General features: G+C 39.7%; 1 protein-coding gene across 1 annotated transcript; it reads right to left on the bottom strand.

Annotated features, from left to right (window-relative positions):
* Positions 1–582: 582 nt before the first annotated feature.
* LOC307172527 (zymogen granule membrane protein 16-like) lies at positions 583–2,282 on the bottom strand. Its single transcript, XM_079894956.1, has 4 exons — positions 2,203–2,282; positions 1,891–1,981; positions 1,508–1,652; positions 583–1,258 (listed from the first exon to the last, which is right to left on the bottom strand). Exons 2-4 carry the CDS (start codon positions 1,943–1,945, stop codon positions 937–939), a joined length of 522 nt encoding a protein of 173 aa, XP_079751082.1. The 5' UTR covers positions 1,946–1,981; positions 2,203–2,282; the 3' UTR covers positions 583–936.
* Positions 2,283–13,009: the final 10,727 nt, after the last annotated feature.

Genomic DNA, 13,009 nt, shown 5'->3' with positions numbered 1-13,009 from the left:
GACGGTTAGGTTTAGGGGCGGGGTCAGGGGTAGGTCATTCGTTCGAATTCATACAAATTGGGCAACTCGTAAAATATGTACGATTTAGCAAAAATCGTACAAATTCGTACGAGTGAGGTCGTATGAATTCATGCGAATTAGCCACCTCGTAAAAAGGCCTTCACATGGGAGAGTCTGTTTAAGACTTTATTAAACTCATTTGAGACTGTGCTTGCGGGGATACTCGAGAAAACGGGCATTTTGACATACTTTTTTGTTTTTGTCCATTCAAGTTCGAAAGAGAACTCAGTGAGGCCGGCGCTGTCTGAAGGGGCTTTCTGTGCGCAGAAGTCATGTGTGTGTCACACATGATAGGAGATTCACATACCAGTACTGAACTGTGTTCTCTTTTGTGCCTTGTCATGCTTGAATAGTTTAAAAGCATTTGCATGAATAAGAGCGTGATCATATATGAAAAAAACAGATGCTGAATTAATTGTGTTGAACTGAAAAAAACTAATCGCATGCATTTACGCATTAATTTTGACAGCATTCATTTTTACATGAATTTGTAAAGTTTGATTGAAAGTCTGAGTCATAGGTAAATGATAAAGTTTATACATAAAAGGCATATGAAAGTAGAAAACAAATGATAAAGGCATTGTAAACATTTTAATAAGTACATTTTATTGTGATCTTCATACAATGGAAAAAAATATATCATGTGCTTTAATAAGTTTTAATAAAAATCAACTTTAATAGAATCATTGATAGGCTTTAGGAATTGTTGTGTAAAGAAGCACTTAAAGCATGATTAAGAATAAAATAAGTTTACACCAGTCTCCTTAGTGTTGATTTTAGTAGTTAGTACATTAATTTTTACTTAGAAAGTTACTTTTTAACTGGCATTTTCCTCACATAAACACATAATTCTTAGCCAGTGAGATATTTCTGACTTTATGATGTGGAATTGTTGTACAACACAGCCCAGTGAGCCCCAATGGAGGTAAGGGCAAATCCAGTATGTCGACCGCTGAGGAAGCGCAGTGCACTTCCATCATGGGTCGGGTAGAGGTTAAATGAAAGTCCACTAGGCTGCCCCACTTTGAAAGAGCGCCCCTCATTGGTGACAAACATAAGCTCAGTGATGTAACCAGAGTAATACTTTCCAGAGACCTGAACGAAATATTCGTTGTCGAAGAGTGTCATCGTCCTTTCATTGCCAAAACCATTCGTACCAACCAGTTCTGTCCAGTTACCATCATACTGCAACTGGAGCCTAAACAGATAGGGAATGTGTCATTATTGTTAAAATAATTCACACCAAAATACCATATAACTAACACAAAAGCAATACAGAGTAAACAATTAAAAGAAAACAGATTGTATATGAAGTGTATAATTTGTTGCAAAATGGATTTACGTGCAGGTAACATTTTTAACACAATTATGACAGATCAGGTTTTTTTGGAATTGATAAAATGTTGTATAAATGTGTAAATATCTAGCAGTGCTTGGGGAAACTTACCCATTGAGGTAGTTGTTGTAGTAGTATCCATAGTAGGGATATTCATAAACTCTGATTCCAGTGATGCGACCCTCTTGTGAAGTGGTAAATTCAGTTCCACTGCCGTCCCCGACAGCAGGGGAGTACGAGTAATAATCAGGTAAAGCTGGAAAAGTAATTAACAGCTATTGGTCTCTAAAATCAATGTTTTTTTCAATTATGATTAAAACCCTTTTTTATTGGACCTTTATTTTGTCTTTTTTAGTTATACACAGGTCAAACCCTGGCAATTCTACTTTTAAAATGTCCTCTAATGACTAACACTTGATGCATATTCAATTAGTCAAGACTGATTTATGTATTGAAATTCTGACTTTAAAAAAACTTGAGTTAGTGATACTCACGCATGGTCATGCTCATGGCATAAAGGCAAGAGAGTACCACAAAATAATGCAGCATTTTGGAATGCTTCGTTGTTCACTGCTCTCTGAGAATCTAGATCAAACCAAACACAAGTGTTGAGTTATTAAACAGTGAATTCTTTAAGAATGTTTTAGCAATATGCAGATGACAATAGTTTAAGACATAATAAATTATTATTATTAAATTATTACAATTTTTAAAGTATCTACAAAAAAAGAATAAACTAATTGATAAATGAAAATATTTAAGAGTATTTATTCATGATGTAGAGTATTGTTAATAGATGTCGTTACCTTAAGCTTGAGTGGATGTTCCTTGAAGAAGACAGCTAACCAAACCATCATTTATATGCTCTTGCTGGTCCAGCCTCTCTTTTTTTTTTTTTTTTTTTCTTCTTTTTTTTTTTTTTTTGAGATTCTTTCATGCTTGTTTCTGGAAGGAAAATATTTTTAGACAGAATTTCCTTGTTGATCATTAGTCACCTGATACATTTCTGGAACACATATTTCTTATTTTAAATCAATATATGATGTCAGATAATTATCATAACATGTTTTAAGTAATGTAAAAACGTTTTGATGTCAGTAAACCTTTTCCAGTAAAAATATTTGTAGTTTTCTTAAAAACGTTTGAACATCTGATCATCACAAACCTTTGCAGGCAAGAACATTATGTATAGAATATAATTTGCAATAACAAATTATATATTATATATTATATACTGTATATATACAGGTACAGGATGTAAAACACAGCATCTTGAGAGGTGCTCATCTTGAGAGGTGCTCAAAGCCCATGACATCTGGTTTGAACCATTATGGGTAGCCTTTGAACTGGAGAGTCACTGAAAGAACTTATCACCTATGGGCCCTTTAGTAAAACAACAAAGGGAAATATTCCTGCAAATATCCTCTTATTAGGGGATTATTCTTAATCTGTGTAAATTATTAAAGTACAAAGATTCTTCTGTAAAAACCAAATAAACTCCCAGTGTTTATGATGGGTTGTAACACTATTAGAAAACATGCATATCAGTTTAAAATTTGCATTTATTTTATTACTTATACTTTTTCTACCAAATTTCAAAGTTTTTGAAATGTTGGCATTTCCTCAGTCATTTAGATTAGATGCAGCATGAAAGAAAATAGCTGTTGGGTTATGTTCCCAAGATGGCCACAGAGTGAACTGACTTGCCTTCAAGGGGACTTTGTCACCTTTTACTTGTTTATTTATTATATTACATTTAGTAAAAAAGAAAGTTATGTGAAAGGCATATGCTATTGCTAGTTAGTCAACTTGTGGTTAACTTCAGTTAATTGAAAGAAATTAATTTGTTTAGACAAGCCAAACCAATTAAAATATTTTATTAAACTTTATTGACAGGTTTGTCCAACTTGCAGTGCTATGTTACAGTGGTGCCTCCAAAAAAATGTGGCCAAACCACTACCTTTAAAGGTATGACAGCTTGTCACTGAGGCAGTACCCTTAAAGAGGGTATGTATTTGTACCTTAGAACAGTAATAATTGCCCTCAAGTTATTACTATGCCCAAAGGCAGCAGGCATCATGCAGATAACTATTTTATAAACAGTTCTGACCAAGTCCAATTAAAATCCAACAAAATAAACAATGAACAAATAAAATATAAAACAACATGAAATTAGATCATTGACAGTCTTATATATTAAGAATATATTAAACCAAAAACTTTCATATTTTTAGAAAGGATGTGAATTAAAACAACCACATCAGGTAACAAGTTGATCAATTCTGTTAAATTAAATAGTTTAATTTAATTAATTAATAATTATTTAGTTATTAAACAATTAAAGGTATAGTGGAGGATTTTTTTACTTCCGGGTGGATCACCTATACTATTGGTCCTCCTAATTGTCAATCATTCTGGTGAATCAATCAAACTCATTAAAAAAGTGGATAGGGCGGGTCTTATCTAAAATTCGGAAAGATCCTCCACTATACCTTTAAGTTAATTTTAATTGACCGAGTTATCCATTTGTTTTCTGACAGCAAACACATGGAACGAATCACCGGTCCATATTTTGATTGACAGCTGTCACAACCTACTAGTGACCGTGTTTACTCCTTTCTTTTCAACCATTGGATAGGAAATTCAATTGGATATTGGATATTAAAAAACGGCTGTTGTATTTGTACTTAAGCGCTGTTAAATATAGGTGGAAAAACTACACCGCAAAAAGAATAAATAAAATGCTTTCTTAAAAAGGCAAAAGAAAGCATGCACGTTTTCTTAATATGATAATTAAAAATCAATAGACCAATGAAAATGCAGGACATATTCTCAATATGCGACGTGTGGGACAAGGGGTGAAAATGCTGTGCGGTACAACACAAAGCGGGACGGGTGGTCACCCTAGCCACCATAGTCACATGTTTGCCGGGAGCCAGAGCGCCTGACATCAAAGCAAATTTAAAAGTGCTGGCTAATGCTAATCGTAAATTCTCTAAGATTATTATTCACGTCGGCACTAACGATGTTCGACTTCGCCAGTCGGAGATCACTAAAATTTATGTTAAAGAGGTGTGTGAACTTGCTAGTACGATGTCAGGCACTGTAATTTGCTCTGGCCCCCTTCCTGTTCGCAGGAGTGATGAGATAGTTAGTAGATTGTCCTCACTCAAGGGCTGGTGTCCGCAAAATAATATAGAATTCATAGACAATTGGAAAAGTTTTTGGGGCAGACCTGACCTGTTGAAAAGAGATGGGGCCCTATTTTAACGATCTGAAACGCAAGTATCAAGCGCGAAACGCAAGTAACTTTGTGGGCGGGTCTTGGGCGGATTGCTATTATAACAGCGGATTTGCCAGGCGCGCGCCAGGAGCGCTTCACAGCCGGGCCGTAAAAGAAAGAGAAGTGACATTGTATGGGGATGGGAGAAACCCACCCAAATTAGCTACGGTTAAACAGGCGTATAAAAATTTGGGTAAATGTGTAAGCTAGATTTATGCCTATTTTTTCACATCTTCATGGACACAACAATGATTTCCCTTGTGTGTGTTAATATTTTTCCTTGTAATAATGTATGGTTTTCTAAAAATGAGAACTGCTGCGTCTGTGTGTAGATGAGATAAGCAAAGTGCATGCGCGTTGTGCACACGCTACATTGATTATGGCCAAGCGTGCGCCCTTAAAATAGCATATGAATAACATGCGCAACGCGCCACTGACTTTAGACTAGGTTTTTCCTGGTCAGTGGCGGAATTTTTTTCTAAACCTGCAAAATAGCACCAGGGAACGTTTGCGCCAGAACACGCCTCCTCTTTGCGCTGAACTGCCCCCGGCAGCGCACATTCATTTCTTAATTTACCGACGTGCATCTGTGGAGGGAAAAGTCCGCTGTGCGCAGGTGCAAATTAGGAATGATACATGCGTTGGTGTACAAAGTCAATTGCCCATGGTATTCATCCCTGCTGGGATGGTGCCGCTCTTCTCTCTATTAATATAGCACATAGTCTTAGAGCTCAAACATGAATTGGGGCTCAGGTCAGGAAGCACACAGACTGGCTAAACTGACCGTCTGCTAGCTGTCTCACGTCACTGAGGTCCGATAAATCCCATCACATAGAGACTCTTTCACCTAGATGTCATCATATAGAGACTGTGTCTGTTCCCAAAAAACTCCCAAACCCATTTAAGGGTAATAATTTAATTGATGTTCAACAAATAAAAAACAGATACAGTATATTACAGATGAACAAATGATAAAGCTCGGGTTGCTGAATGTTTGATCCCTTACTTCAAAAGCACTTATTGTTAATGATATGATTACAGATTATAACCTAGATATGCTGTGTTTGACAGAAACCTGGCTAAAACAAAACGATTACATTGCTTTAAATGAGTCCACCCCCCCAAGATTACTGTTATAAACATGAACCTCATCTGAAAGGCAAAGGGGGAGGTGTTGCTGTAATTTATAGTAATATCTTCAGAAGAATTACTAAGTCTAGTTTCAAATATAATTCTTTTGAAGTGTTGGTGCTTAATGTAACACTATCTAGTGTAAATGATAAATCACATTTGAGATTTGTGCTGGCTACTGTATACAGGCCACCAGGGCACCATACAGACTTTATCAAAGAATTTGCCGATTTTCTATCAGAGTTAATACTGGCTGCAGATAAAGTCCTAATTGTTGGTGATTTTAATATACATGTAGATAACGAAAAAGATGCATTGGGTTTGGCATTTAAAGACATTGTAAACTCAATTGGAGTTAGACAACACGTGTCAGGACCTACTCATCGTTGTAATCATACTCTAGATCTAATATTATCACACGGAATAAATGTTGATGCCGTTGAAATTCTGCAGCAGAGCGATGACATCTCAGATCATTATCTAGTCTTGTGTAAACTTAATTTAGCCAAGGCTGCAAAGCCGACTCGTGTTACAAATATGTTAAACCTATCACTTCTGCCACTAAAGATTGCTTTATTAATAATCTTCCTGATCAGTTTCATCATCTCAGCATCCCAGATAGCTTAGAAGAACTTGATATTGCAACAGAAACTTTTAACTTTCTCTTTTCCAGCACTTTAGACACAGTTGCTCTTTTGCGCTTAAAGAAGATTAAAGAAAATAGTCCAACGCCGTGGTACAATGAGCACACTCGGGCCCTTAAGAGAGCAGCCAGAAAAATGGAGTGCAACTGGAAGAAAACAAAATGTCTCGGTTACGTATAGTATGTAACCATCGTTCCCTGAGGAGGGAACAGAGACATAACGTCAGTGTAGTGTTGTCACGATACTAGAATTTCTAACTTCGATACGATACCTTAAAAAATATCGATATTCGATACCATTTTCGATACCACGGAGAAAAAAACTGCCACAATATTAAGGGGGTATTTTTTTTCATTTAAAGCTGAATATAACAAGTCTAGAACGTGACAATGAGGTATATTTTACAAAAATGTCCTGAGTTCTCTCTGTTAATATTTTTTCATTGGACCAGAGCTAACATGAGCCGTTGTATTTTTATTACCTACTGTTATCAAAGATTAAAATATACTGTAACAAATGTATTGTTTATCGGTCATAAATGCTGGTTAATACATTAACGTTATTTGATGAACAGATTTAAACACAAACGTGCGTGCATCACACATGAAAACAATGCTCACTAAACTAAGAACTAAGAATTGACATGAACTAAGTCAAGTCACCTTTATTTATATAGTGCTTTTAACAATAAAGATTATGTCAAAGTGCTTTTAACAATAAAGATTGTGTCAAAGTGCTTTTAACAATAAAGATTGTGTCAAAGCACTTAACAGTATCAAATTGGAGGATAGAGTGTCAGTAATGTATAATAATAAGATTAAACATTCAATTTTCAGTTAAAGGCATTTCATTATTGAATTCAGAGATGTCATTGTCAAGCTCAGTTTAGTTTAATTATATCTGTGTAATCAAATTGATGATAATCGCTAATGAAGGCAATTTGCAGAATTAAATAATATTTTTTTGAATAAAGTTAAATAGGCACAAGTTAACTTACATTTGACCACAGTTAAAATATTTACTTCTAAGATTCCTCAGATTATATTAACTTTAAGAATTACAGTGAAAAAACAAGACAACACACTCATAACAACTATACTAGGCCATCTTGGTTAATGTTTCAGAAAAGTTAAAATGAGAAGTTACAGGGGAGTTACAGTTAGTTATAGGGGAATTTAGAGGTGACCCATTGATGCTGAGTAGCATACAGGTTCATGCTGCTAAATGGTCCCCCCTGGAGCTTGTTCGTTAAGTCTGTTTTCAGAATTTAAAAAAAATGAGTGATGTGAGGGATATTGATAGCCAAACAATGTTTTGGGTGCCCGCAGCCCGCTCACAGTGTGAAGCGAGTTTCCGCGCTATTCTCCGACATGCCCGCTCGCGGTGTGTTTTTAACGCGTGTCTGTGCTATTCTCCGAAATGCCCGCTCGCAGTGTGTAGCGCATGTCCGCGCTATTCTCCGACATGCCCGCTCGCGGTGTTCTTTATCAACCAAAGCCGGTCACGAGGGCGCCATCTTTCCATTCACTTAACTTTTGCTATTTAACCAGAGCGAATGAGACGAGTGCGGTCACGTGTGGGGTTTGTCAACGCGCCTTTGGAGAGAAGTGAAAGTGACAGCTCGGCTAGTATGGAAGTATCGATACTTCGGGACATTAGTATTGGTACCGTTCAGATATTTCAGTATCGATATTTATCGAAATATCGATATTTTTGACAACACTACGTCAGTGAATGACGAAATGGGGGTTTCACTTAGAAGCCTATCACCTGCGAGTTCAACAAAACGAGCCAATGGCAATGGAAATGCCATGGGTCTGCGGAATTTGCATAACGCAACTCCACCCACCACGTGGGTATAAAAGGAGGACGCTGGCAATCTCGCATCATGTTTTCCACTGAGGAGCCAAGACTGAACTCCAGGCCGTTCCAGCGGTTGTTCCTTCCTCAGGGAACGATGGTTACATACGTACCCAAGACATTCCCTTTCGTTCAGTCACTACGAGTTACGTCAGTGAATGAAGAAATAGGGGTCCCAATTCAATCACGCCACAGCGACTTTCTTCCAGTGCCCTGCGCAAGACTGAGCTAGTCATGAAACTAACACAGACGAAGGGCTAGGCTTAACGCAAGAATATATGTAATACAGCGACTACCCGTAGGGAGGACTTAAAATACACATTTGACCCGAGAGCGGGATGCATATGGAAAACTCAGAGGTATCCAGCCCACAGGGTGGAATATTTCAACCTCGAGATGGCAAGAGGGGTCTTGCCGGGGGAAAACATGTGTTCAGAGGAGGCTTACCATGGAAATACACATGTGAGGGTTGCCCAACGGGGGAACCATGCACGTGGAGCACCTAGCCAATCACGAGGGCTGACCAACCGGGCATGCACTAAGGTGATGGCATCAACAGTGCCGGAGGAACTCAGGGTCTAAGGAGAACTCATCTGAGTGAAATAGCGCACGTATCCAGTTTGTGGAGTGGAATAGTGGAAGCGAATACATGAGAGGACACTGGCTCAACGCGGAGATTACAGAATCTCGCGAAAGTGTTGGGGGTCGCCCAGCCTGCAGCTCTACAGATGTCTGTTAGCGAGGCGCCATGCGCTAGAGCCCAGGAGAAAGCCTTCACCCCTAGGAAGCATGGTCGACCTTGCGTCTGGTAAGCCAATACAATGGCGTCCACTATCCAGTGAGACAAACTTTGTTTGGAGAGAGCCTTTCCCTTCAGCTTCCCACCATAACCGGGGTCTCAGGATCACATGAGAGTTAGCCGGCCCGAATTCCAGGCACGCTTCATCAACCGAAAATGCCTGCAGTTCCCCTACCCTCTTGATGGAGGCCAAAGTGACCAGTAGCGCTGTCTTCATTGACAGGAACTTAAGCTCTCTGATCACAATGGCTCAAAGGGAGCTCTTTGCAGGGCCTATAAGACCACTGCGAGGTCCCAAGAGGGTATGAGAGGAGAGCGAGGAGGATTTCGTCTCCTCGTCCCCCTCAGAAACCTGGCGACCAGGTCATGCGCAGGTCCCAACGTTTTCAACTTCACAAGGTCGTGGTGCGCAGAGATGGCAGCCACGTAAACCTTCAGGGTGGAAGGAGACAGCCTTCGTTCCAACCCTTCTTGGAGGAAGGAGAGCACGGACCCGATCAGGCATTTTCTGGGATCTTCTCGGCGAGAAGTACACCAGGTGACGAAGAGGTTCCACTTCAACGCATAGGCGTGTCTCGTAGACAGGGCCCTAGCGGAAGTGATGGTAGACACCACCTGAGGTGGTAGGGTACTTAAACCTGCTGTGTCCCGTCCAGGACCCACACATGCAGGCTCCATAGATTGGGACATGGGTGCCAGAGGGTGCCCCGTCTCTGAGAAAGGAGGTCCTTCCTCAGAGGAATTGGCCAGGGAGGGGCTGTCGCGCGGAGCACCAGTTCAGAGAACCAAGTCCGGTTGGGCCAATGAGGCACAACCAAAAGGACCTGCTCCTCCTGATCTTGCACAGGACCTGTGCAAGAAGGCTCACTGGGGGAAACGCATACATGCGGAGGCCCCGCGGCCAGCTGTGCGCTAGTCCATCCGTGTCGAGGGTCCCCTCGGTCAGGGAATAAAACAAGCAGCAATGGGAAGCAGATCTACCTGTGCATCGCCAAACTGTTCCCAAATCAGCTGAACCATCTGGGGATGGAGTTTCCATTCGCCAGAAAGTGGCTGAAACCGTGAGAGATCGTTGGCTGCACGGTTCAGCTCTCCCGGGATGTGAATGGCTTGAAGCGACCTCAGATGCTTCTGACTCCATAGGAGGATATGGCGGGTGAGTTGCGACATACGGCGGGAACGTAGACCACCTTGTTGGTTGATGTCCACTACTGTTGCCGTGTTGTCTGAACTAGTACGTGTTGGTCCTTGAGCAAATGCCTGGAAGCGGTGCAGAGCCAAGCGTACTGCCAGCAACTCGAGGCAATTGACATGCCAAAGGCGCTGGGTTCCTGTCCAGGAGCCTGCGGTAGCATGTCCGTTGGAACTCCATAGGAGGAGTTCCAAAGCTATCCCAAAAACCAATCATCCAGCCGCGAGCACTCGGGACATTCCAGCCCAATGCTCGCAGCTGGCCGGGAGAGCATGGCTGTCAATTCCGGATCAGACTCGGGCAATGTCTGTCAGACAACGGGCACAGCCGAGTCTTCATCTTCAATTTCATTCAATCAAAATTACTTTGACACGCGGAAAGACAGTAACACGCAGAGACCTTCCCTGATGGTCGGATGCCTGATTTGGACTGATCGAGTGTGGGCTTACTCAAAGCATCAAGACCTCAGACCAGCTCTTTGTCTGTTATGGAGGCCAGCAGAAGGGAAAGGCTGTCCAAGCAGAGGATGGCCCACTGGATTGTGGATGCCATCGCCTTGGCTTACCAAGCACAAGGCGTGCCCTGCCCGCTCAGGTTGCATGCTCACTCCACGAGAGGTGTTGCATCCTCCTGGGCGATGGTATGTGGCTCCTCACTAACAGATATCTGTAGAGCTGCGGGCTGGGCGACACCTAACACATTCACTATATACTAAAGATAGATACTCTAGATACGCTAGATACTCTCCTCCCGTGTTCTCACCCTAAATGGGTAGAAGCACTGAGAGGCCCGGCTCTGGTCGGCTTGCTACACCCTACTGTGCACCCTTATTGCTCCAGAGTGAAAACCTGTTGAGTCCTCCAACACCCTTGGCCCGGACATGGCGGAGCGTCAGGCGCCACACTTCCAATATCTTTTTTTTCCAAAGATGTTTTCTGTCATTTTAGGTAGTTTTTATCACGCTGGTATAAGTTTAAGTGTTTGTTTTTAAAATAAGTTTGGTCTTTCTTAGTTATTTGATGCTATAAAAACGGTAATGTGACGTCTCTATTGACAGCTGTGATTGACAGCTTCTCTAAACGAAGTAGTGACTGAGGCACCAACAGACTTTTTGGGGAATTTTCGGGAGGAGATTGGAGCTTTAACATTAATTTCTACATTTCCATAACTGTTTATTTCACACCGACATAATGAGTTGTTCTGCAGTAAACTGCAGCTACTAACTGTTTCTGCGAGAGTGTGGGCGGGAACTTGATATCAACTCACAGTTTTTAGCCATTGGAATGGTACGGGATGGAATGAAACTGTTCTGTAACAAACAAATTCTTACTGAAAGCAAATTTTTTGAGATATCAACCTTCTCACAGTTTGGGAGTAAAACGTATTTTGGAAAATATATAGGCTATTTCATATAAAAATTGTAAATGTTTTTTTTTTGTGTGTGTGTGTGTGTGTGTGTGCATTTTTCATAACAATAAATGTAAAATCGTATTACTTTTTTCAAGCTCACTTTTTAAATCACTGACACATCTTTTTTTCACTTCAGCAATAATCTGCCAAGTGTCATCTTTAAAAAGAGACCAAACTTAAGTCTGTGATCCAGTATTTAGTATTTAGGTTTGTTTAAAGTTTAAGTTGGAAATTTCATTTTCGGGTCCTAGCTCAAAAAGTTAATAAATAGATTATAACTACTGCATAGTTCTAATTTAGTACTATAAAATTCCCTAAAATACAAAATATTAAATAAAAAACATTACCAAACTAAAATATAGTACAATTGGTCAATTATTTTCATTGAAATAAAAATGAAAATAAAAAACCTGAAGTTTTTGATGATACGATGAGTACCAGAGGGTTAACCCCGCCCATCTTGTTACCTGATTATTGGTTCAGTTGCCCCACCTGTCCTCCCTCCTTACCTGCCTTGTTTGCTCCCTATTTATTCTCCTTGTGTTTTTAGTCCTGTGCCAGTTTGACATCTTATGTACTGTTTGTGTCCTGCCTTGTCTGATCCTGTAACCATGTCCAGGACTTGTTTTTCCCTTCGGGGTAGTCTTTTGTTTTGTTTTTGTTTTATTTTTTATCAATAAAGTCCATATCTCTGCATCTCTGAGTCCTCTCCTCATCACTTTACTCTAAACTCTAACAATATAATAGTATTCCATATATGATAATATATATTTTCAAATCCAAAATATTTTCAAAATGTTTTTTGTTTTATTCTACTGCTTGCAAAATAAAAACTTGAGCAACTCTTTTTGTTTTTTTCAAGCTGCTCAGATTTAGATGAACTTTAATGATTTTGAGTATTATTTAAAAGTTACAGTTTAATTGTATGGATAAACAGCTTTGGATTTTGATAACTTTATTTGTGCTATATAAGAAAATATTCATATTATTTTAGAGCAACATGAGGTTGATGACATGGTTAATGGTAAATGATGACAGAATTTTCAGTTTCTACTGAACTCTTTTCTCATCAAATCAGAAAATGAAATAACAAAACAACATGGCCTGTTTTGTCAACCGTTTATTCAAATCATATTTGTAATGTTTGGAATTAGAAGTTACAAATTATAAGATCTTTCACAACAGTTTACAGCAACTTTTACTGCACACAGATCATCCTGTAATATTCTGCTTCTAGCAACGCTACACACAGTTTACTGTTCATAAATCAATTGTTTTTCCCACATGCACATCC

Source organism: Squalius cephalus, assembly GCF_949319135.1.
Source record: "Squalius cephalus genome assembly, chromosome: 15".
In the NCBI taxonomy this organism is placed as follows: Eukaryota; Metazoa; Chordata; class Actinopteri; order Cypriniformes; family Leuciscidae; genus Squalius; species Squalius cephalus.
Note: the sequence above shows the minus strand (reverse complement) of the source record. Positions and strands in the feature narration are given on the sequence as shown.